The sequence below is a fragment of the Chionomys nivalis genome, chromosome 1, assembly GCF_950005125.1.
Source record: "Chionomys nivalis chromosome 1, mChiNiv1.1, whole genome shotgun sequence".
Classification (NCBI taxonomy): domain Eukaryota; kingdom Metazoa; phylum Chordata; class Mammalia; order Rodentia; family Cricetidae; genus Chionomys; species Chionomys nivalis.
In genome coordinates this window covers 79,422,038-79,448,659 of record NC_080086.1, presented here as the reverse complement: position 1 = coordinate 79,448,659, position 26,622 = coordinate 79,422,038, and the positions used below count along the sequence as shown (strand labels likewise).

The window sequence follows — 26,622 nt, the reverse complement described above, 5'->3', positions numbered from 1 at the left end:
ACTGACCTCCTACTCAGCTCACAGGTTTAACGCCTGCACTCTAGGCTTGTCTACTGTCACTGATGAACAGATTAACCACAGGAAAGAATCTTCTTCATCAATGTTCCCCCTTCATGGAGATGGGGATTTCAGGTGCAACTGTCCTGACCTGCCCAGCATTGCTCCTCCTCTGTACACACAGGACCAGCTAGCTCCCAGTCACTATTTGGGTTGTGGTTAGTTCCCACTTCCAAATGTGGTGGCTCTTCACAGAAGCAGGACAGATCAGCATTGTGTTATTAGTCACTAAGAAATGATGACTCCCTAGGATCTTTGCTTTTAAGAAAGGCTCCTGCACCAACATTTTAAGCCTACATTTTCTAGAAGGTGTCCAAACACAGAAAAAGGCCAGCGAACCATGCCAAAGTATTATATGAATATTTTAATGCAAAATGCTTACCACTTAAAATTAGCAAAGCTTCATTTAAATTAAAATTCCATTAACTAAAGATGGTTAACCCTAAAAATGATACAGTAGTTATTCTGCTATATAATGCCAGTCCTACCCAGTACACTGAGAACTGCACCATTAGCTGTCACTTCCTCCATTGTTCTTCTGGACCCTAGTGGGTGGGGGAGGGTTTCCAAAGGGCACAAAATAAAATAAAATCCCATTAAACATAGCAGTAATCCCTAATAGTTAAAAATTCCATTTGAATGAGCTGTCCAAACAGCTGGGAAATAACTGCAAGTATTGTTTCAGAGCCAACAGGTCTTCAGCTAGGTAGAAGATCTGCACTAGGTGAAGTCACAGTATAAGGATGCATGGTCTGTAAATAGTTACTACATATACACACTTAGTGTCTGTAAACACTAGAAATATACATTAGAGACAGTACCCTTGCAAGTCGGGTGTACTTTAAAAAAGATGAGGTAACATGAAGTCTCAAAGTCCACAGGAAGCATGCCTGAAGAGTTTGATCAGCTGCCAATAATCATCTCCAATGTCAGGAGCTAAGGTTTGCCCAAACTGGCTTCACTGGCTTTCAGCATAGCAACTGCATCCTTCACTGCATGGTAGATAACATTCTTCACCTAAAGAAATGAAAGAAAAAAATGACTGCTTCATTAAACTGAAACTCCCTCACTAAGAATTACAATGCCATACACAACATGTAATGCCAAGGACCTGCCTCCTGGAGACCAGTAGCCACACACAATGCAAGCCTTCTCTGGAGAACTTACAAAGCTCTTAACTGGTTTTGCTCAATAAGACAAATTAATAATTACTATAGTTTTCAAATATGAAGCAATATGCATTAATTCACTGTTAATTTGGTTTGAAGTGTGATCTTGCTGTGTAGTTCAGGGTGGCTTCAAACCTGCCAGTCTTCCCCCAGCCTCTAGATTTGAGTAGCTAGGACTGACTGCAGGTATGAGCCAAAATAGTGTGTGTGAGCCACTCTCAAACCAGGTCTCTGAAAACCCCGACCCCAATGTCTGTTCAGTCCTGCTCTACTGCATGTGACAGAACACCACAGCACTAAACGCCACGCATTGTGTTCCAGACCCCTGCTAGTGGCTAAGTCAGGGAGCAAAAGCCTTCATCTTCAGCACTAAAAACTCTCAGTGCCTAAGCAATATGATAAGGGTTAGGCTTCCTTCTGAGCTTGTGGCTCTCACTCACTAGAGAGCAAGCTACTTCACTGTTCTGTGATATGGCCAAGAACAGACTACCAGGTCATGAAGCCATAGGCAGCAAATGCCAGGAGTCGGAGCTATTTTTACCTGCAGTTTGTCTTCATGGTTGGTATGAGTCTGCGACAAATAACGGAATTCCTGAGTGAGCCAGAAGCAGTGTTTAACATGCTCTGGAGACACAAAGTCTTCGGCCACTTTGATACAGCTGTATAAGTTATGAACCTGAAAAACACCAAGCCACAGCTGTAACAAACCCACAAGTTCATAGTAGAAACACAATAAATAGGAATTAATAACTGGTTCTGACCTGATGTGGAGCTCCTGCTGGGATAAATACCACATCTCCAAGAAATTGTACAATAGCCCAACCTTGAACTCCATACTCTTGATAAAGGCGCTTTCTTAGTGATCGGTCTAAATACCAGCTCTGATCATGAATAGGGTCATGGTCTGCAGGATTTTCTTGACCCTGCTCTTCGGATACCTACAACACGTTAAAAATAGCATGCGACTTAGCAGATGCCAAGAACCAAAGAGGGTGTTATCCCTTCCCAAAACACAAGCAGTCAATAAACACATCAGGCTGCAGACAAGTGATATGTTCCCATCGGCAGAAACCACACTCGAACACGTGAACAACAGAAATCAAGAGAATCACAAAGGAAACCTAGCCTGCCTGCTATTGTTTCCTACGGTCTAGATACACTTTTCGACAATATTTTAGATCCAATTTTTAAATGTAAATAGATTCCTTATGAACCGACTTGTCTTATACTTATTTAAGGTCCATATGCACTTAAAGCAGTCTGAATTATGAAACAGTCTCAAAGATACAGACTAAACTTCTTTATTCCACATCCAGTGTCTGGAAAAGCATACATTATCAAGGGAACACGTGACCAGTAGGTCAAAGAGTCCGTCTTTAACAGAAATACTCGATTTCTAGCAACTGGCCATTAAAGAACCTACTTGGTGTCAGGACCACAGAAATGGGCTAGGAATGTTATTCCTCTGACTCAAGTATGACTAGAGAAGATCAGCCCTGGTTTGCAACAAGTGGCCTCAACACTGCATGAGTTGGAGAGAAAGTTCTATCTGTCCAGAAACCTGCACATCACATCCCGCAACCACAGCGACACTGAGTCCTCCCAACTCCTGCTGCCCTCTAAAGCAGGGTCGCTCACCAACTGAGAACAAAACCAACAGAGACTTTAGTAAATCACTGAGAACAGGAGAGTTTGGGGCCCATGGCTGAAAGATGAACTAATGAAATGCCCCTATTTTCAGAGCAATATTAAAAGAAAAAAAAATGCAAGGTGATAATCTGATAACTTCCAACTGAAGACAGAACAAAACTCAAGTGCATTACAATAGGAAACAAATACAGAAGACAAGGCCTCCCTTTTTAGAATCCCGGTCTCTTAGCAACCACTGACAGCCCATCCAGTTGATATGGATTCGCATCATGTGGTAATTTATACTATTCCTATTCTTATACTCTCTTGGCGTGCCACAGGATAAGAAGAAGCACACCTTTTTAAGGAATTCTCTTATCTTCTCCGTGTCCTTAGCAGCATATATGTGCCAGAGTGCTCCCGGTTTCTCTTTTCCTTCAATAAATCGTTTGATTGTGAGTTCATCAGAATCTCCATCTTGGATGGTTCTAAGGACTTCTAGAACAAGAGAAAGCAGGTGTGAACTGCAGGTCCTAGAACAGACAGTAAGACAGTAGAGGTCCAGCTTCCATGTTTCAGATCTTACCTTCTTCCTGCTCACACTGTCCTTTGGGAATTCCCACATAAACCATAACATTAGCTGCATCAGATACATCTAAATGAAGATTTGTGGTCCCATATTTTCGATCTTCTGGGGTGATCAATCCTGTAAAGATAAAATGCCTGAGTGCAGCCTGAGTGCATCAGGATACTTGGAACCAAGAACACGAGCGAGGAGTCCGAGTAGTGAAGTGACTCCTGCAGGTAAGATCTGCTCAAAGGATGTTTCCAGAAGCAGCTAAGGGCAAGCTCTGGCTCAAAGACAAAAGCCATCATTAAGCTCACTCGGAGTCCACATACAGTGCAAGGTCAGGAAGCTCCACTAGGTCAGAGGGAACACTGCCCAGCACACGGAGTTCCCTGCAGCACTCACAGTGTGGCCACACGAGAAAGCTCCCCTGCTCAGTGGCCACTAGGCACTTCTGACACCAGGATTCTCCTCTAAGTATGGCAGGCAGAGGCCTGCAGCATCAGAAAGGTTTCATTTCTGGCTTCTTGGTGGCTGTCATTTGAGGGAGGCTCCAGCTGAGGGACAGTGGTTCACACAAACCTGGTACCCTAGAACCCAGCTACACTTTGTTTTGTGCACCGTGCAGAAACACCAGCCCTGAGAACAGGAAAGCCCTGGCTATCTGAGACGGGCTTTAAAATGCTGAGGATCAATAGAAAGGGAATAGAAAGGGAAGACACAATGAGACGATCATAAACAGCCGATCTGGGTTTACACTGCAGCATGCACTAAACACAGGAGTTTTCAATGACTTTAAAGGTAGTTCTATGGTTAAAAAAAAAAAAAAAAAAAAAGCACAAAACATAGGTTTAAAATGCTCTTTCAAGCTAAAAATAAGATGAAAGTTATATATGACCACATGAAAAGAGTATTTTAAAAGTCAGATTCTACTTAACATAAAGCTTAAAAGCAGGGTATGCCAAAATAGATCCACTATCTTTAAAACATTTTTTCTGTGTCTATGGGTTTATGCTGTGTGTATGTACCCACAGAGGTCAGAGGTCAAAAGATTCTCTGGAGCTGAAGTTATAGGCAGTGTGAGCTAGTGACACGGGTGCTGGGAACTGATCTCTCTGGAAGGGCAGCAGCAAACACTCCTAACCACGGAGCCAATTCTCTAGCTCCAGAAATCTATTTTATAGAATTATAAATATGAGAGAATGATAAGCATAGACCTCAAAGATAGTGACTACGGACAAGAGACTTAAGGTAGAGCCGGAAGGAAAAGCGTCCAAAGAGAATGGTAGCTGGGGACTGCCAGCTATTTTGAGCTGTGCAATACTGGGTAAAAGTAAGGGTTGCAACAAAATAAACTAACTCCTTCTTGACATAGCCTTTCCAGTCACGGGCTACTATTACTGCAACAACCCGACTCCTCACAGAGGCAGCCTCAGCTCAGATGGAACCAGGATTACACAACAACCTCTCCCTCCAAATCATAAGGAGTCTCAGTTTTTCCCTATGGAAAGCTTTTACAGACACTGCCACCTATTGGTGTCTGGGAGGAACACATCTATCTGCTACTAAAATACTTCAACCAACCTGATCTTGAAACCTTCTCACACACTTCTACAGTCTCATGGCGTCTGCAAAGCAGACACACACGGAACAGAGTACTTTAAGTACTCTGCACTTAAGTAGCAAATGTTAAAAATACTAAGAGTTAAAAAGGCTAGCAAACTGACCTAGATCTCCACCAAGATTGAAATGACCACACAAAATGCAATTCTGCAATTAAAGTTAGATGTTGAAGACAGAAAAACATAAAATTGCAATCTGCCTTAGAACTGCAGCTGTGAAAAGCAAATTCATATACGTGTGTGTGTGTGTGTGTGTGTGTGTGTGTGTGTGTGTGTGAGAGAGAGAGAGAGAGAGAGAGAGAGAGAGAGAGAGAGAGAGAGAGAGAGAATATGTCCGGCTGTTCTCTAAGAGAGAGAGAGAGAGAGAGAGAGAGAGAGAGAGAGAGAATATGTCCGGCTGTTCTCTAAGCATTTTTACAAACACCTTGTTTTATTACCATTATGCTCAATTACTATTTCCTTCTTACCATAAGCATTGTACATCTTGGGGCCCAGGTCTGGCCGTACAAAGTAGTTTGGCAGTCTAGAGGCCAGGTTCAGTTTGCCATCTCGCCTGGTGTACTCGGGCAGTGGAATGTTGGCCATTAGATCATCAAATCTAGAACAAGAAACCCAAGAATTTTTCAAAGCAAGGTTCCTTTTCTACTCTAGTACTCTAGGACTTCTTTTGTCCCCTCTTTACAAAAAAGGGCACATCTAGGAGACATGGCTAGCCCTGGTGTTTAGAACTACAGTGGTCACGGACAGATGTCATCTTTCCCGTGGCACACTGATGTGTCCAAATGATCTGGAATGTTGCAGGCACGAGAGATGATATATATTTGCTGAGGGAGCTAGCACTCAGGTGACACTTTATTCCTTAGTCATGAGGTTCCTTTTGATCTACCAATTCACATGTCTTAGTGGTTAGTGAGCGAGCTCTGGTGTGTAATCCCAGGAAGCCTGAAAGCCAGCTTGTAAGGCCTTCAGGGCAGGGCACTTCCTTATTAAATATGCAGACCACCCATTAGCCAGAACTAAAGTCATTACCCTTTCCATTTCATTTTAAAATAAGCATACATAAAAGGGTTATGGACACAATGTAAAAACATCAGAACCAATAAAACCAGGAGGCAGGCTGTCTTCCACCTCTTAAAAACTACCTTCCCACTATCAGAGAGTGTGTATTACCAAGTGAAGGACAGAGTTAGCTCAGCCACACCTGAAGCCATACCTGGAAGGCATCATATCTCTGAAATCTTCTCCTGGTGGCCAGTCCTTAAGTTTCAATACCATCGGTTCTTTTTCTTTTTCATTTTTCAAACGATCTTTAGATTAATCAGAAGAATTGTTATTCATAATTCAGAAACAAAACAAGTTAGTTTATACCTTAATATTGCAAATAAAGTATTTTATCTGTACAACTCTGCTCTCTCCTTCCCACAAATTGCTAAGTATTTTTATGGCATCAAGAAATAAAGCTGGCCAGGTGGTAGTGGCACACACCTTTAATCCCAGTACTCGGGAGACAGAGGTAGGCAGACCTCCGTGAGTTCAAGACCAGCCTGGTCTACAGAGCAAGTTCCAAGACAGTCAAAAGCTACAGAGAGAGAGAGACCCTGTCTCAATGCCCCCCCCTCCAAAAGGCGGTACTGTGGATATAGCAAAATCAAGGTTGCTAATTAAGATCTACTGGGTTCCTATTTTTGAACCCACAAAACTTGTTCCTGGAACCCTGGTTTTGCTTCTGCAGTGTTGTGGTGAGTACCGCCCACCACCATCCCACACCATCAGAACCCTGGAGGGACTGGAGAGGGTAGGATGGGACTCAAAACCAATCTCCTAAAGTCAGCATCAAATAGAAACAGCTTGTTTTACTCAGAAAGAGGTTGAGACCACCTCCTTTTGGTCCAGGGACAAGAAGGCCATTAGTGTCCTCTCTGCCCCACCTTCTGGACTATACAGAGCAGGGGTAGTCGGAACTGCTCTTACACACTAGTCCAGGGACAAGAAGGCCATTAGTGTCCTCTCTGCCCCATCTTCTGGACTATACAGAGCAGGGGCAGTCGGAACTGCTCTTACACACTAGTGGCACCACCAGTGTCAGGCCAACACATCAGTTCAAATGCAGAAACTTTGTAAAAACAAAGAGAACAGAGATACAGCTAACTGTGAAGTCCTTAATCCTTCACTCCTGCTATCCTGCATCCCCTCTTTACACATCCTCAACCTCCTTCAAAGACCTTTAATACATACTTGGAACATCTTCAAATCCATCCCAGAAGTCTCCTACTGTGGCTCCCGTGATGATTTCATTGGTCCTACAATTGACTAGGTCCACTTCTTGCTCACCAAACTCTTTCCTGAAGGACTCAGGTTTCCAGAGTTCAGTGTTTAATTTATGGTGCACTCCTGACACCATCACTGGCTAAAGGAAAGAGGAGAAGATGTCAGTCTGCCCTTTGAGCAGCTCGTCCTCACTCTAGCTGCTGCAATGACAGCTAAGTTCTCTAGCTTCCACAGTGGCTGGAGCCTCACTACCCTCCTGCTTTGCTCTCAGGGTGCGTAATAATGCTGGACTATTTTGCTGTTAAGGGAAAGGATCACTTTTTAGTGTTGGATCATAGTAACTGGATCAGCCAACAGTGCTGTCCTTGACAGCAGGCCCCATCAGAAAATGACACACCAATTCCAAGATAACATTACATGGCTGTGGTCCACGCAGAACTGCCTTTTTATTTACATGGATACCTGTGTGCTTCTGTGCATGTCTTGCCATCTGTGTTTAGGTGCACTTGGAGGCTAGAAGATGATGACACAGGCAGTTGCAAGTAAAACATGGGTTCTGGGAAGCAACTTGGGCCCTCTGCAAGCCCAGCAGCTCTTAACCACTAACATCTCCCAGCTCCAGCACAGTTTTAGTCCATGAAAATGGGATGGGATTTTCTTTTCAAACTGCATTTTGTCAAATCCCTCCAGTCCCAACAGCATCTCAGTCACCTGCACGTGCACTGCTGAGGTTGACAACATAAGGTCACTCAGGCCTGTCTCTCTCATCAAACCCAAGAAATGGCTGGCTGAAAGCAACCAAATTCTGAGTGGGTAGAGTGTAGTCGAGTCAGTTTATACAAAGTAAGAAACAGCCACACCCAGCCCTAATTACATCTACCCCAAATAAATACAAGGACAGGAGAGAAAATAAAAACCACCCAGGAGGGAAGTGAGGATAGGGATGGGATTAGCAGAACTCTGCTAAAGAACAGAAGAGGGAGAGGGCCAGTATTACCTGCCCTTGTTTCCAGCACTCCCTAAACACATTCCAATTGCTCTTATTGTTGGGATCTTGCAAGCACAGTAGGCGGTTATCACAGAGCCAGTAGTGAGGAGTGTCAAAGCCAAGAATGCTGGGCTTGATTGTCAGTCCTTGAGGCCTCTTGGATAAGTCAGAAGAAGTCTTGTTTTGCACCAAAGAGGCAAAGATGTCATCAAGGATTTTGGGTGTGTTTTTTAGTCCATTTTCTGTCTGAATTTGATATAGAACACAAATCTTAAATATGCCATTCTCTACTGTTGAAAACCCATCTCAATAATGGTACAATGAGCACATATCACATATCCACGAGAGACCAAATCAGAACCAAATCAGAACAAAGAGGCAAGCCCTCAACTCACACAATTGGGTTTAAGAAAATGAAAACAAACAAACAAACAAAAAAGAGTAGCTGGACTCAAGCACCCACCCACCCCTGGAGTTGTGAAGCCCGGCAGTGACAAATGCCTCTCCATCTCTTCTACTCAACTTCATACCAGTACAAACAATAAAACAAGCACATACCTTTCCTGTGGAGGAATTCAATAGATTTCGAAGGAAACCAGAATTATTGTTGCTCACTGGTGTCAAAATTGTGCTGTTAAAAGTGTGGAGGACAGTGCTGGACTTGTTCAGAGGGGGCAAGGGTGGAAGGCATTTGATTTCATTCTTTAAAATTGGCATAGTTGGCTGTTTTTCTAAAATAAAAACAAAACATTCAGGTGTGCATTCAAGGCAAGCTCCCTGTTAGTCTCTAATATCAGCAGAATGACTTCAGGATATAACTTCCTCTCCTAAAACCAAAAAAAAAAAAAAAAAATCTACAAGGATAAAACTGTGAGTTAGTTAAGAATTAAAAACAGTATCAAAAACCCAGGGGAAACCAAAAAATTGTATGTGTTTTAACTTTTATTTTATGGAGGTGGGTCTTTTGACTGCTCTGATCCCCGTGAAGGCTAGAAAAGGGTGCTGGATATGCTGGGACGGAAATTACACAGTTTTGAGTATATGTGGATGCTAGGAATTGAACCCAGGTTATCTGGAAGAGCAGCAAGCACTCTGAACTCCCAAGCTATCTCTCCAATATCACAAATGGTATTTTAAAAATATTATTGTGTATGGTGTTATCACACTGCTCAGGACTCCTAATACAGTGCTTAAAACAGTAAGAACCTGCATCTTATTCCCAAGTACAAAGAATCTCTTAAAACAACTTCAAAACAAGTCAAGACAGCTGTAGTGTCCTACTTACTGAGGAGGCTGATGCAGAAGGATCAACTAAGCTCAGAAATGGAAGACCAAACTGGATAGCATAGTGAGACATTTCCCCACCCCACCCCCCAAAATCATTTATAACACTTGGTGTGAGCATTTTTGCTGGGGAAACCCTTAATGATGGTCTCTTCTAGTCTTAATTTCAGTTTCATAAAAATTACAGGTGTTAAACTTGTTTTTTTTTCTTACATCTCATCACACGACGATCTACTTTTAGATATTCAATTATCGGTACATATCTGAGTACGGTCATTCATGCAAATCCTTTGTTTATGGTATCAAATCTGATTCAGAAAAATTTTAATATGTCTGCATGAAAGAACTCACTTGCAATTTTTCCCTGACCAGAAAGCAAAATTACGTAAATTCTTGTCTAATTTTATCTGATTCCAAAGTCCACGTCTTTGTATTTATGTCGAGCCATTCTGAGACAGCACACTGAGACTAAGACAAGACAGACACAAGTGAACAGTCAGTCACTCAAGGCTCAGGAAATACAGAAGGAATAAAAAGCATAAAGAATATAAGAACCAGAAAACAGGAAGAATGCCTAGGAAATGCCATCTAAAAACACACAGCCACACCGTGAACCACAGCCTACATCTACTACTGGCACTGGCCACACAGATCAGGCCACCCAACAATCAGCTATGATTGAGATGGGGCGGTGAATAGGACCCTGCCACTCCCTGCAAACTAAAAGATTCTAGTATAGAGGGAGACACGGTGCCCAGCTAAGCACACACTAGACAGCTAGCCAGGTTCAAGCCCATGATTTAGAAAAATAGCTCTAGTTAAACTCTGTAAACAGACGCAAAACAAAAAGTCATTGAAAGAAATTTGTAGGAAAGAGGCAGGACTGTTGGGTAGGGGAGATAGAAGAACAAGGGGAAACTAACCAGAATGCACTGCACAAGTGAGAGCTATGTCAGTAGTGATGACGAAGTCTCAGCACCACTCCACTCTTGCCAAAATGATTCAACTTAAGTTCCCTGAGTAAAGCTCCCTTCCCGGGATGATGCCATGTACCTGGACGACAGCAGGGAACACTTTCCATGCTGCAACACTCCTAGTGCGGCTCTCACAGCGATTTTAGCTGCTCAGTCTCTCTGAAGGCACTCAAGTACTCCAAAAGGTAGGAAATGCTCACCCTTGTTTTCCTTGTTGACGTTCCCACTGGTGAGGTCAGCCAGCCAGTTTAAAGGAGATGTGTTTGCGGTGCAGGCAGGCTTCACACTGCTGGCTGGCTTGGAGGCTGTTTCCCCACCCACAGTCGTTGGCTCCAACGCAGGGGAACTTTGCTGGAGCATGGCTCCAAGAGATGGTTTTTCTCCAGGTAAGGATGTCTGTAAGTGTAAAAGGAGAATTAGGTGTAAAATAAAGATTGACATCTTCCTTTTCTTACACCTTTGTCCCTAGCAGCCTGCCAGTAAGAGACACACAGCTAACACAAAGTCACCTTTGTTTAGCCCCAGCTACCATGACTGCAGCAATCTTCTGGTAATAACACAGAACAGTAAGGATAAGGCAGAGATTTTCATTTTTAGCATTTAAGTATTACTAATGAAAACACAAGCTATGGTAACAAGCGTGCTATGGTATTGCCTCACTCACTCTCCAGAAGTCTTGCACATATTCCCAGGGCCCCATAAACCAAGTGGCTTTACAATGACTGATCTGTGCCTGTTCCCCCGGGGAACTCGGCAAGAGCCCAGAGCAGGCACTAAAAACACCTACAGTCAACAAATGAGGTGGGTGGTGAAAGCAAGGGGCTCAGAAGTCTGCACAGAGAGGGGATTCTCTGCTGACGCAAGCTTTAAATGAGATGAACTGCTCTTCAGAAAACCACAACACCAACAACTAGGAAGAATGCACACTCACTCTGTTACTTGGGTGCAGTGAGTTTACACAAATAATCAAAAAGGAAAACGGGGACTATTCAGATTTCCGTGGTGGTCCTGGCCCTTCCTCTCTGTTATGTGCTTCAGTGCTATCTGGTCACCAGGGCTTTCTACCACTGTGTTCTTACTGCTAAGACCTGGTAAGCAAGCTGAAGCACATGCCAAAGTGACAAACGGCAGTAAAGAATTCAAGTTCACCAAGTCTTTAAATTCAGCACTAGGGAGGCAGGAGCAGGTGATCTCTATCAGTCTGTGGCCAGCCCAGTCTATATACCCATTTCTAGGCCAGACAGGACTAGAGAAAACTTGTCTTAAAACAAAAAGAACGCAAGTTTAGTTCTGTCACCAAGCACCTCAGCTTTCTCAGCCATTTCTAAGCATTCTGTAAAACTGTTTATTGAAGGCAGTATGGTGATTCCCGAGCACAGGGTGCGTGGCAGCTACTAGGTAAGGGCTGGAAGCAGCTTGGGAATAGGTGTGATGGTAACACCACCAGGAAGAGGCGCGTGAGATCAAGGACTGGGCATAGCAGGGCTCATTTTCAAGAATTCCTTTAATTCTTCTGATACTGTATAGGTAAAATACAGAAATTAAAAAGTTAAATCTTATATTTTTGCTTTTCAAGGAACAAAAATGTAAAACAGACTAAGAAGTCACTGATAAAAGTACACAGGTAGGATGCTGAACCGTCACAGGGAGGAATGAAACCTCTCTCCAAACTAACCGCTGTCTTTATGTTCCTTTCAAACACAGTGGCAGAATCCTTAGGTCAGCTGAGAAACAGACAAAACCACAAGGACAGTGTACTAAGCAATACCTGTTTCAGGTCTTCTTTCAAGGCTGGCTTTGAGAAGAGCTTGAACTGCCTGTTGGAGCAGGGACAATTGGCCTTTATACCCCATCTTGCTCTAATAGAATGCACAATGTCTCCAACATCGTAGAGAGCTAAAACAGAGGACAGAGGCGAGTAGCTTAAAACGGGCACTGTGCACGTTCACCCTCAACAGAGTAGAAAATAACTTTCCATAAGAATGCTTTTCTCAGCAGCATGAAGGTCCATCCATCCTGCCTTTCTCAAATGCAAACTTTGTTTCCTTCTACAAAGCTGTCCCTGAGACCTTAAAAAGTACAGGGACATTATTTAACATATTTCCTGAGAATTTTCAGGACAATACTAAAAGTTAGCAGGCAATCATACTACACCTAGTAAAACCAAACTAAAGCCCTTATAAGATACTCAAGACGTGTGTGTACGTGTGTGGGGGTATCCCTGCCTCACAGGAAATACCTTTGCCAGGGATGATCTGTGTGGGCATCAGGTTTTCAGGCTCATGTATCTGGCTCTTCACACACCTTATCCAGGAGAAAGTCTTGTAGGCAGCACCTGCAAACAGACTTGTGCTGTTTATCATAAACCGCAGAGCCCCAGTGCTTCAGAAACCCATCAACCGCAAACCAACAAAGGGCTTAAGTCCAGTGTATCAGGGGCTGGAGGAGACTCAAGTCTGTCACTCACCCTGTTGGCAATTCATCCTCTTCATTCGGTAGCAGTCCACGCACACTCCAAACCCACACCGAGGGCACACCCAGTGCAAGTTGAAAATAGTTGTGTCACACACATCACACATTTCTCTAACACCTTTGACAGCTCGCTTCCAAGCAACCTGTCCTGCAAAAAATCAATTAAGTCATTTAGTCTCGAGGTAAGAAGGCTTCTGAAATTAAACAGGTGCGAGTATTAAGTCCACTCTGTGCCCAGAGTTCCCATTTGAACTGTTAACTTCATCACAGCACTACAGCCCATAGAGCTCTCCTGAATCCCCCAGCATGCCTGTTCAGTCTAATGGTGGACACTTGCTCTTACTGTCAGGCTTGAGGGGAAGCATTCTTGGTAGGGTGCTATCTTTCCATACATATCATTCATGGTATTTCATTTCCTTCTCTAATGCAACCAGCTTGTTACATAAAAAAGAGGAACAGAATGATCACGAAAGCAAGAAAGAAAGAGATTCAAAAAGAAAATTCTTTAATTGTACTCTTAAAAGACAATTCCCTGTGCTTTTTTTCAATATGGACAGAAAAAAAAATCATTACTTACTTAAAACCTAAAGTGGCAGCTCACAACTGTCTATAACTCCAAGATCTGACACCCTCATACAGACATATGTGCAGACAAAATACCAATGCACATAAAATACAGATAATATATAAATAAAAAATATACATAAACAAAAAACCCAATGGGGTCTGAAGAATCAGGAGGGAAGCAACATTTCTGTTTCATTCATGTGTCTATGAACTGCAATCAGATGCAGGCTGTCACAAGAACATGCAAGAAGGTTCTGTACTTGCAGTACTTTTACCTGCACCTATATAAGGAGCCCATTGTGCACATAAGAAACTTATCCTATCCAGAGCACAGAGAAGAGAGTTTAATAAGGCCTCTGACTTGTGAACATGCAGACAGAAGAGTAATTCTAAAGTTGACCCTCCCCTCAGAATAACTCCAGCAGCCCCAGGAGCTCTTGATCCCCAGGCACACTTCTGGGTTCTATTGCTTAAATCTAAGAAATAGATAGGCCTGGAGAGATGGCTCATCAGTTAAGAGCACTTTCTGCTCTTGTAGAGGACCTTAGTTCAATTCCCAGCACCTACCTGGCGGCTTACAACCATCTCTAACTACAGTTCAGCAGATCAGGTACTCTTTCAGCCCCCATGAGCTGAAATAGATGCAGTTCATTCACTTAAGTGGAAGCAAAACCACTCATACACATAAAATAAAAATCTATAAAATCTTTTTTAAAGCCCTAAAAAAGAGATAAAAGGACCCACATGTATCAACTGTATTTCGTGCTTCAGTTTGTTTATGGCAAGTATAAGCAAAATTCTGAATGGATAGACACTGTCATTCAAACATGGTTATTCAAAATCCAAAATGATAGACACTACTGTATCTATCAAATTTATGTATTAAAATTATGAGACTTGTAAGCCATGAGTCCCATGGTGCTTTTGGGTTAATATGTCATTTCCCCAGACCGTGCAGAGGAAGAAAAGTGTTATTCTTCCAGGCACCCTACCTTGAGAGTATACATATGATGCCAGCACTGACCCCTGCAGCACACTAGACTGAACACTAGTAAAGGAGTGCTCTTGAAGAATAGAGGGCACAGTCACAGGGGAGCTAGCAGCTGCTGCTGTCCCCTCAGAACTTGATATGGGAAGAACCGTCTCCATCTGACCTGGCTACACTCTCACACCTAGGTATCCATGAGACCTAGCCCTGCACAGTGGAACTCAGGAGGCTAAGGAAATGCCTATCCACTCTTACTGTTTTTAAAATGTACTATGGATTAAGAATCTTTTGTCTGTAACCAATCTGAAGTCTGATTCCCTTGCAGTGAGTTTACATATCTGGTGTGGCTGTGCAAATGCCATTTTAATATCTCACACTGACCTTTCCAAACAACAAAAAAAAGGAATATTCTTCCTTTGACAATTGTTGCACAACAAATCCAGAGACTGAACAGAAGAAACCTGTTGCAAAAGGAAAACTGCAACTGAACTCACAATACCATTCACCTAGACTGCTGGTGGAAATGAGGTCAGAGCAACAAGAACTTAGGTGTCACGAAGAAACAAAAATGAAGCTGGAGTCAAACATCCTATCTCCTAGGAGATGCTCTTACTGTGTGGCTCAATAGTTGACATAGCTTCCTTCTCAGAAATGACCATTTGACAGAAGTGGTCTCCAATATTGGCCAGGATGTACTTTGCTGTGTCCAAATCAGTCCCCACAACATTCTTGGTCAAAGGCAGCCACAAGCCAATGGCTTCACTGTCGTACTTGTTTGGTGTTAAGAAGCCTTCTACCCGCAACACACCATGTTTGTTGAACTGTAACCTGGAAGTAGAAAAACACACAAAATTGATTTGCTACTAGTACTTACTACATAAATACTATTTCAACCAACACAGCCTCTTCTGGTTTTCTGTACTTTCCTTGGCTAATGGCAGCCAATTTATTGGTTTTAAATCTTATTGACTTAAGATTTTTTTTTTAAAAAAAAATAATTACTGTTTTTCTCCTAAAAGAGAAGCTAGATAGGACATGTGAGAGAGGTGTCTATTTTGAACTCAAGCCAAATTATCAGAGAGCCCTCAGAGACACTATCTACCTACTAGACTTGGATTTAACAGTAAAGACAGTAACAAATCAAAGAAGGGACCAACAACCAACACAACCTAAGAGCAGAAGCACTGCTTCAAGAATAATGCTCAGCAAGGGGAGTGCAGTCACGGAAGCTATGGCCGTATGGACTTGAGCGGTACCTTGGTCCACGTGCACCCGAGAGGTGCATTACAATGTGAACTCCTGAAACCTTTCAGAGGAAACCTGAAGACGGAATGCAGAACCTAAGGAGTACACTGGCAGGCAGAACATTCTCAGAATGCACTTTTAATACTTTAATATCTGGATGATTTGAGAAGCTGTGGATTAGTTTTGAATATTTTTAAAACTTAACATTTTACTTGCAGTTGGAATCATAAGAAGTTGACATAAGCCATTTGGTGAAGTAGAATATGATAAACATCAAGAATGGTCAGAGGACAAAGTGCCAATCTGAGTTTGGTAGGGCTAACACAAAAAGCTACCTTCGGGAAGAGATGGTAAGACGGTAACTAAGTTTGCCTTGTAAGAAAAGGAGACATTAGGAAAGAAGCTAAGTTCAGTAAAACTCCTACAGAAACAAGAAAAAGACAGGTACAATATGAGAATGCTAACAAGGAATTAACTAAAGTTTCATTTGTGTATATAAAAATCAAGCGCTTGAAGGGCCAAATATTGACTGCCTTCAACATTTTGCTGGAGGACTCCAGTATCTTTGCTGGGCACGGACTATCCGAATTCTCTAAGTCTATGAGATACACAACTTTCAGAAGAACCACTGGTCAAGGAACACCAATGGCGGTGTATGAAAATACCATAATGAAGCCATTATTTTCACACATACACAAACCTCTTCAAGAGTACAAGCTGTATAGCAAATTCAAAATGACTTCATTTATCCAAAGGAGATATAAATTTCCAGAGTCCAAACTGGAAATAGCCATAACACAGAAGGTTGAGTATCACACTGGATGTGAGTGTACACCTCTTTTTTTTTTTTTTTTTTGAGTGTACACCTCTTAACACCAGCATTTAAGCCGAGGCAGGAAAATCACAAGCTCAGGGCCTGACCTAGCTAGAGCAAAGTACAAGGCCAGTCTGCACAACTTAGTGAGCACAGCTTAAAATTTTTTATGAAGGAGTAAAGATAAAGAGTACGTTAGGGATGTAGCTTACTGGTTGGGTACTTTAATCACAAGTACTAAAAAACAGAAGGAGAACAAATGAACAAAACTTTCTCTAGTTTCTCTACAATACATCCAAGTACAAATGTGTGTCAATCTTAACACATTTATTTGCATAACCAACAATTTTCCTAAGAGGAAGTAGACTATAACCAACTTTATTAAGAAGCTACTCCAGGTCAGGTGTCACTCAGAAAATGCATCATGTGCACATGATAGCAGCTCTAAATGCTACACGTTACCTTACCACATTTGTGCAACTACTCAGGAGCAAATGGGGTAAGCTATTGTCTACAATGCTCCCACTTTACTAAATAAACTATGTGCAATAATACTCGACTATCATTTTCAGACCATAGTAAGATCTCTAAAGTGGTTTAAATCACCTGTGTATCTAACCCAGCTCAGCAATCATTTTTCAACTTTTATTTAAAATTATATTTTAAATTAGATGAAACGATGAAGACAACAGGAAGAGACAAAAGCACCACTTGTTTATAACTAGCTGAACATGAAAATATCACAACTGAGAAACTGAACTATCTAACCTTTATTTATATCCAGAACATCATTCATTCATGTCTCAACAAAACAGAAAACAAAGTTGTTTCACTCTGGGCAAAGGGACCTGAATAAAATGAATCTAATTTTCTAAACAGTACAGTAAGCTTTTCTATAAAATTATAAACATTAAAAAACATACTCACACATACACGTTTTTCTCTTATATGCAGAACAAAAAAAGGGGGGACAAAGCAGAAGAAGGGGGATTTACTTGTGACGTTGGAGGGATCAAAGAGGATGTGAGGGAGTAATCTGGAGAGACACAGACTATATTACATATGAAAAGGTTACCATAAACTCACCTCATGCTCTTTTACAGTGACTATATGCTAATGGGAAAAGTAAGCTAATAGCACCAGTCAAGTAAGAGATGTCAATCAAAAGTGAGGACTAAGAATTTTTAAAGTCTACGAGGTCTTTAATAATAAATTATAAATAGCTGCCAAGCAGTTAAACACTGATGTTGTCTATGTCATTCTAGTAAAATTCTGTAAACTAAACTTTTTAATTGTGAACAATCGAGAGGAGGGGAGCATCATTAACATACTGGCTTAGGAAAAGAAACAGCAATTTTATTTCTTTTGTCTACCTTTAAAACATTAGCTTATTAATGACTAATTTCTTCTGGTCACACAAGGGTTTACTCTATTTTTACTAAAGTACTACCTGCAAATGATTAATAGTTAGTCTGATTTAAATAGTGGAAGCCAGGCCTTTAATCCCAGCACTCAGGAGGCAAAGGCAGGCAGATCTCTGAGTTTGAGGCCAGCCCTGGTCTACAAGAGCAAGTTCCAGAACAGAGACTCCAAAGCTCCAGAAAACAATGTCTCGAAAAAACAATGATGTGGGAGTGTCATATATCAATCTGTTGATTTCATTGGTTAATTAATAAAGAAACTGCTTGGCCTGATAGGTTAGAACATAGGTGGGTGGAGTAAACAGAACAGAATGCTGGGAGGAAGAAGGCAGTGAGGTAAGACACCTCAGACAGATGCCATGCCTCTGCTCTCTGAAGCAGACGCAATGAAGCTCTGACCCAGGATGGATGTAGGCTAGAATCTTCCTGGTAAGTCACCACCTCGTGGTGCTGCACACATTAATAGAAATGGGCCAAGTAGTGTTTATATGAATACAGTTTGTGTGTTGTTATTTCGGGGCATAAGCTAGCCAGGCGGCCGGGAGTCAGGCGGCAGGAACGCAGCCCGCAGCACATACAACAGAATGGCGTCCACGTGGATAACTGCATCCACAGAAAGCCTGAGAAAGCTTGGAAAAAAAATAGAGTAAAGCATGTGTTTTCTTGGTAGCAGCAATTTCTGTGGTCTGCTCTGCTTGCTAGAGGCAAACAAGCACTCTCATCTAAGAGGCTTCCTGACTCAGCTTTAGCTGCAAACCTTGCAGCTCTTTTAAGAGGTCAAGCCACGAAACACTTAAACAGTGTTGATGAAAAGCTGAAGGAATGATTTTCAGTTTTCAGCTGTACCAGAAAAAAAGCTGTACTTTAAAATGCCGGCTTTCTGGGCCATCCTGCCAGGGCAAACTCTGACTCTTTCAGGCAGACAATTCGACTACAGAGTGTTTGAGTGTGGTTTCTGAGTGAAGTGCTGCAGCTTGCTTGCTGGCAGGGACCTTGAAACACCACAGAGTTGTGGCAATAAAAATGGCTACAGTCGGTATCTCTGCCATGAGGCTGGAAAGCTAAGAAATGGGCTGGATCCAGCCGTCAAAGCCACGGCTTTAATCCTACTGATATTGCTTGGTAAATTAAAGACTTGTGGTCAGAAAAAGAGAAATATACAGTAAAGAAAGATTCAAAGACAAAGAAAACTTCTAAATGGTTTACAGTGTGTTAAAAATATATGCAGGCTAAAAGTTAAAGTTCTTAAAAGTAAAAAAAGGAAGAAAGAGGGTAGTTGGGTATGGTAGTACACGCCTTTAATCCCAACACTTGGGAGGCTGAGGTAGATTGACCTCTGTGACCTCGAAGTGTGGCAGGACACACCTTTAATCCCAATGCCTGGGAGGCAGAGACAGAAGGATCTCTGAGAGTTCAAGGACAGCCTGGTCTACAGAGTTATTCCAGAACAAAGATGTACAGAGAACCTGTCTCAAAAAGTAAAAATAAACGAAATAGAGGTTAAAGTAAAGCCACATAAAGATGGAAAATATACAAGGAATATTGATACTGTATGCTATTATGGTCTCTTGAATTGTTTGAATGCTAAGGAAAGAGCAACAGCTGCTAAAAGATATTTGTTTATAAATGCTGCTGAACTAATCCAACATAGATATTTTGAAAATACCTTGACTTTAAAATTTGGATCTAAGGATATGATGCTTTGGAAAGGAGTTTCTTCTTTTGTTTTCACAGAGGATGAGACCCTATGGATTGCTTCTCTCCCAATATGGTATGATAGACCACGCCCTCCCGAAAGGTTGCTGTGAACACCCTCAAAAAATTACTTTGCGCAACTGTCGACTGAGATGAAACTAGCACACAGGTTATACCATGAAAGACCTCAATAACAGCACCCCCATTCAGCAGGAAGCAGTTTGGAGAGAAATAACTGCGCCCATATTCCCAAATATTGTTTATAAATGTTTTTTCGCATTTAAAGGGAGAGATGATACAGATGTGAGTAATTTGCATTGATATGAATCTTGGTTTACTGATATTAATTTAAGGTCAATTTTATTATATGTATATGTATTTCTGACCTTGACTAAGGTATTGATTGTGTAGTTCATGTAAAAATGTAATATATATAGGTTGTTAATGGATAATCATTAATAATAGTCAAGTCTGTAGTCATGTTAGTTAGATTTTCTAGATATATGTATATATATTTTAGTTGAATAGGCATTCTTCACATCTTTCAAAGACTACAGAATATGCCATTTAATGTTTTAATAACTTAGGGTTTTTCATGACAATGAGACATGTCTGCTCCTGGCAGCACTAATCTACTTCAAGAGGAAGATGGGCCTCAAAGAGGCTCTTTATGGAGTTTGATAGCCATTTGGGCAAGAAACTGCTCTTGCCTGAACTGTTGCACTGGACACAAAGAACCCACAGAGAGAGGACTGCTGAACTTGCCTAAAGGTGAGATGATCTTTCAGGGTTCCTGATTCATGAAGGAGTCTGAGAGACATTCTACAGGACACATCAGATAGTGACTGAACTGCCTTTGAAGTTTCCTGCTTCATGGAAATGTCTCTGGATACTATGGGCCTGTAGGCCAAAGATGGATGCCCCAACGGTACAGAGGAACTTTGGGTGACTGTCTAGGCAGCAAAATGTCTCTGTCATTTCTAGAGTTTGGAAGTTTCTTACTTCTTGTTTACTTAGGTAATATTATATCCTTCTGGAGTCTTTGAAAGAGTTGAAGAATGGTTAGTTATAATTATAGCTTTCCTTTGTTATGGTAAAAGATAAAATAGATATAAATATTGTAACTGTAATTCTTGCTTGATAACTGTTTTGTTATATGTAATTTTGCTATGTTAAAGTTAAAGCCCTTTTTTTGTTTGTTTAAACAGAAAAAGGGGAAATGATGTGGGAGTATCATATCAATCTGTTGATTTCATTGGTTAATTAATAAAGAAACTGCTTGGCCTGATAGGTTAGAACATAGGTAGGTGGAGTAAACAGAACAGAATGCTGGGAGGAAGAAGGCAGTGAGGTAAGACGCCTCAGACAGACGCCATGCCTCTGCTCTCTGAGGCAGACGCAATGAAGCTCTGACCCAGGATGGACGTAGACTAGAATCTTCCTGGTAAGTCACCACCTCGTGGTGCTGCACACATTAATAGAAATGGACCAAGCAGTGTTTATATGAATACAGTTTGTGTGTTGTTATTTCGGGGCATAAGCTAGCCAGGCGGCCGGGAGCCAGGCGGCAGGAACACAGCCCGCAGCTCATACAACAAACCAAAACATAAACAAACAAACAAATTGAGTAAAAAGGAGTGGAATAGAAGGGAGGAAACACCCAAAGAGAAAAGTCAACAAACTACATAATGTGCACAAATTTAAATGAAAGAAAAAAATGAAATAAGAAATTATTCACATGCTCTCCATGCTGGAAAAGTAGTACAGACAGACATGCTTGATCTGCTAATGTGCCTGGACACCGATCTGCCCTTCCTACAGAGGAGTCTAGCAGAACAGCCTTAAAACTCAGCTAACCCAGCAATGCTACTGCTAGACATGCCTTCAAAGTAAAGAGAGATGTGGGCAAGGGGATGATTACTTGAGACCAAACAGCTATAAGTTCTAATGCATACAACACATAATCTCCAAGTATTTGCAGACAACGATAAATATGATCAAAATATTCCTTCTTATGTTTGGTAAAGATTCAAAACAGTTTATATAATACACTAGCTAGGTTAGGTGTACCAAACAAACTTTCTGACCAAACACTAGAAATGCACTGTAAAGAAAAGTTAGCTGTAGTGATTTCCCAGAAACTCCGCATTTTTCTATGACAATTATCTGAAAAGTACTTTTAATGTGGGTTTTTTGTTGTTGTTGTTGCTTTGTTTTTGAGATATATATATATATATAAATAAATAAAAATTGAGGGATGGGGATTTAGCTTAATTGGTAAAGTGTTTAGCATGCTCTGGGTTCCATCCCCAGCACCACATAAACCGAGCATGGTTTCTGCAGGCCTATAAATCCCAGCACTCTGGAAATGGAGGGAGAAGAATTAAGGGAGTTCAAGGTCCTCCTTGGCTATACAGGGAATTTGAGGCCAGCCTCGAATCTATGTATGAAAAAAGGTTGTAAAAGAATAATACACAGTTAAGCTCTAGGCGGTCAAACACATAGTAAAAATACAATTCTTAACATTCCAGGGTTCCTGCACAGAAGAAAAAGTATGTAAACAGAGCCCACATCTTTCCTCAAATACCTCACCTCCGGAAGTGAAAAAAGCGACAGAACACAGGCGAGTCCTTCTGCTGGTCCTTATCCTTGCGCAGGCTGTCTAAACGACACTCCCGACATTTGGGCAGCTGAGCCACGATGTTAACACAGGAGTCATCCTGAACAAAGGCCTCTCCGCTCTGCTGCAACTTTTTGAGTTTATCTGGGTCTGTCAAAACCGATTTCCGGGCTGGGGCTAGGAACATAAGAGAAAGAAAATGAAACCTCGAGTTTCTGAATAGAATGTCAACATTTGACTGAATTCTAATTAAAAAGTCAACATTCCTAAAGAAAGGGCATTCTTCTCTACTTTTGGTTCAGCTAAAATTTCTACAAAATAGCTCAAAAGAAGACAAAGCAACAACTAGCAAAGTTTTGTTTAAAAAAATAATAAAAATTAAAATAATAATAATTAAAAAAATCCCCATTTGGCAACCTAAACCACCAAATTCAAGAGCCAGACTCACAAATGAAAGTCAGTGTATCTTTGTCTTCCCAATGTTAGATGAGAGCAACCTGCTAGGAAGACCTCCTCTAAATCACGCTCGGTGCAGTCATCACAGAGTGGGGGGAACCTACCCAGGCCTGCCTCTGCAGATAGTACCTTGATTTTCATGCTCAAAAAGAAACTAGGTTAAGGCATTTTCTTGAAGTACTCTAAACAAAAAACTATTCTAAATAAAAACAAAATCATTTTCTCATTGTTCTACAAAATTAGAGCTATTTTCTAAATGTCTTCCGTGGGTAAGTAAAGTAAGGAGGGCTTTAAAAATAACAGCACAGTGATTTTAGTTGCTCAGATAGTGAAAGGCACCACCCTTTGAGAGCTGCTCCAGGCTTCCACATATGATAAGTAGGTATAGTCCAAACTTTGGTTTTTTTTAATCTGGTTTGAAAGAAGTACCTATAGATTAGTAAATTAAACTGTCTAAATGTAGCTTAAAATGGAATCTCTCAGGCCAGAGGCAAAAGTGCCAAAGCCCACTTCTGAGGCACCAAACTGAACAGAAAATGAGCTACTTGATTCCAGGTGTTTTTTTGCTCTGTAGCCCCTATATGGAGCAAGGAAGCAGAATCCTTCTTCAGAGTCCATCTATATCCTCAAGCAACTGAAGTGGGCACAACCCAGAGACTGATGGGCTGCTGCCCCACACCCGACAGCAGCATGTGCAGGTCCAGATAAGGGACAGAGGCACTGCACAGTGAGATAAAGCTGGACTCCAGAGCTCACTCAGGTACCTGTCACGTGTTTACTCAACTAGGATTTTCACTCCCTCTTCACAGAAACTAAAATGACTTGCTTCACGAACTAGCTGTGAGGGCTGATGACTCAAAAGAATAAATAGAACAGATACATGGTTATGAATATTCACTTTCTCCTGGGGGTTACATAATGCCAAAAACAGTATGATATTTATGTAATTTTAAGCAAACTAACTACTTTATCAACTTGAGCCTCAAGAATGACAAAGCTGGGTTGAGAGAATTCCTAGGCCTTTATTTCTCTATTTTTCCAGAGCTATACGAAAAAGAACACAAGTCAAGCTAACTACCCTGTCTTCTGCTGTCAGAGGCCGGCTATCACACTAGTGTGGGTCTGACTGTCTGTGAACTCAGAACACAGTGTATACAGAGTTCATGGGACAACCTGAGGGAATTACTCTCTCCTTCCACCATGTGGCTTCTAAACTCAGGGCACCAGGCTTGGCAGTAGACATCTTTACCATCCCAGTGACACTATGGTTTTGTTTTCTTCTGAACAGGGTTTTGATACTGGGGTTTTCAACAACTTTATAAAACCCACACTCATTTTTCATATACTGTTAATTCAGGTTACCTTCTTGTAATAGCTTTGAACCTTGACACACTGAGGTCCTTCCAATCGTCTAATCACTGTTAACAGCAGTTCTGATTACTGTCCTCATTAGAATGGACTGGCACACAAGCTAAGGAATGCTTACCCAAAACACTTAAGGCCTTAAGGTCAATTTACATAAGGACTATTGCATATACAATTCATTTATGTGTGCCCATACTGTAACTACAATTCCATCACATGAGGTCAAGAATGGAATTTTCCACTTGTGGTGTCTTGCTAGTGCTCAAACAGTTTCTAATTCTAAAACATTTATGAACTGGCTTAGGAATGTGCAACTTGTAAGTATGAACCATACTGCACTAAGAGAACTCAGTCTGAAAACTGAGTATGCCAAGACCTATCCTTAACAACCATGCTTGGTGTTTCCACCCATGCCTGAGATGAAGGAGAGGGAAGAGGGAGAAAGCACACACACACATATATGAACTACCTGTGTGAGCACAAAGCCCCACTTCTCCAGCCCCAGATGGATGCCACAAAAACAGCAAAAGTCTGAAGACAAAGTAATCACCAGATCACTCTAGATTTTGCTTCAAATAAGATTTTTCTTACCATCAAAAATTAGGAATCATCTGACCCATTTTAGGTCATAGGGTAAATGCATGTAATAGAGTCCTTGCGAATAGAAACTAATCCACAGGGTAAAATAAACTCATTTCTATAACATGGCTTATCTGAACTTGTTCCTACAGTCATTCTCTTATTTTTTTTTTTAATCACAAGGGAAGAAACACATCATTCACCAATAAAGATTTTCAAAACACTTACAAGTCTGGGTTTTATTACTGCTTCTTGTACAACAGCTTTCATTATCTACTTTTACTGACGTTTCCTTTAAATTTTGAGATTGGCACCCTAAATCTGAATGTTCAACCTTCTTTTCTGCACAACTATTAAGGCTACCGACACCTGCTTTCACTTCAGGCTTATCTGAAAGACCATCGGATGTAGAAGTTGCATGTTCTAGGTGCTTCTGCAGTTCAGGAGTAGTGGCAATGTCCAGTTCTGCCTTAGAAGAAATCTTTGCAGGAAAGCACTCCTCTGGAAGGCCAGTAACTGGCTGTGGGGCAGACTCCAGTCTGCTCTCCTCATCAGTGCTTGTTTTAGGCTGGATACAGCTACCTTTGGGCTCACTCAGAATTCTCAAGTCTCCAGCCCCAACCTGAGAAGATTTTGAAGAAAGCAATCCCGCTTTGCAGACATCTGGTTTTGTTCTCAGTACTTCAGGTTTTGTGTTTAGACAAGAAGAAAGTTCTTCTGGTAAACTCTGCTTATGACATCTGAAAAACATAATAGGGGAAAGTAGTAGCATCCTGGTCTTTCTTATCTCTTATCATCCTAAAATAATTCAATTTGCTATGACAACCAGCAAGAAAGAAAAAAGAAAACTGGGGCGGTGGTGGCGCACGCCTTTAATCCCAGCACTTGGGAGGCAGAGGCAGGAGGATCTCTGTGAGTTTGAGGCCAGCCTGGTCTACAAGAGCTAGTTCTGGGACAGGCACCAAAGCTACAGAGAAACCCTGTCTCGAAAAACCAAAAAAAAAAAAAAAGAAAAGAAAAAAGAAAACTGTTATGGTAGAAAATTTTGGCTATGTTTTTGTGAGGTAGAGTAGAGAACAATCCATCCACGGCTCTGGAAAAATGTAAACCTAAATGCTCCATACATGCTCTCTAACACTGTAACTGCTCCAGTCACTTCTGCTTCTTAGAGCTTGATGAACCTTAGCTTTCCCTCAAAACAAACACTGTCATATGTAATCAGAAAACACATACAGGAGTTAAGAAACCCAGTAGTTTTTAATGTGTCAAATTAAAAGTCTACACAAGGCCAATTAACAACTCTCTTCTTTTTCTGTTTCAGAAAAACTTGTGCTGATGTCTCTTATATAATAAAAAAAAAATTAAATTTAAATTTCAAAGAGAAAACTAGTATTCTTGCATACCAAAACTTGAAAACTCAATCTCATGGCTTGCAGATGTATCAAGATAAAAGCTTTGAAGTATGTTACATATATTAGAAATATCAGAAATCCCTTCCTATACAAAATACAAATCTAACACTACATAGCACCAGCAGGATGAAACTCTTGTCTCGCTATGAATAGCAAGCCACCATGAGTGGTCAGAACCCAAAGCAGCAGGACAATCTGATTACTTGCTTGTACATAAAATTTATTCACTATTTCTTCTACTTCTTTTTTAAAAATATTTTTATTTATTCTTTGACATTTCCATACATTTATACAATGTATTATTTTTATTAGATTTATTCATTTTACGTATGTTTTGTCTGAATGTGTGTACCACCTGTGTACCTGCCTGGTGCCTCTGGAAGCCAGAAAGAGGGCACTGGATCCACTGGAACTGGAGTAATGGATGGC

The 26,622-nt window shown here is 41.2% G+C and overlaps 1 protein-coding gene across 4 annotated transcripts in view; it reads right to left on the bottom strand.

Moving 5' to 3' along the window:
- Positions 1-412: 412 nt before the first annotated feature.
- Kdm3a (lysine demethylase 3A) overlaps positions 413-26,622 on the bottom strand; it is a 46,584-nt gene continuing 20,374 nt past the window's right edge. For 3 of the 4 annotated variants that reach the window (XM_057771026.1, XM_057771017.1, XM_057771035.1), the window contains exons 10-26: positions 25,010-25,521; positions 22,354-22,558; positions 15,200-15,414; positions 13,027-13,179; positions 12,799-12,894; positions 12,328-12,455; positions 10,760-10,955; positions 8,860-9,032; positions 8,311-8,547; positions 7,281-7,452; positions 6,259-6,352; positions 5,513-5,643; positions 3,442-3,561; positions 3,214-3,353; positions 1,988-2,164; positions 1,768-1,902; positions 413-1,074 (exon numbers count right to left, since the gene is read on the bottom strand). In XM_057771026.1, the coding sequence (XP_057627009.1) occupies positions 994-1,074; positions 1,768-1,902; positions 1,988-2,164; positions 3,214-3,353; positions 3,442-3,561; positions 5,513-5,643; positions 6,259-6,352; positions 7,281-7,452; positions 8,311-8,547; positions 8,860-9,032; positions 10,760-10,955; positions 12,328-12,455; positions 12,799-12,894; positions 13,027-13,179; positions 15,200-15,414; positions 22,354-22,558; positions 25,010-25,521 (2,965 nt within the window). In that variant the 3' untranslated portion in view covers positions 413-993. The remainder of the gene's footprint in view (positions 1,075-1,767; positions 1,903-1,987; positions 2,165-3,213; positions 3,354-3,441; positions 3,562-5,512; positions 5,644-6,258; positions 6,353-7,280; positions 7,453-8,310; positions 8,548-8,859; positions 9,033-10,759; positions 10,956-12,327; positions 12,456-12,798; positions 12,895-13,026; positions 13,180-15,199; positions 15,415-22,353; positions 22,559-25,009; positions 25,522-26,622) is intronic. The other variant, XM_057771044.1, reaches the window with a different exon arrangement.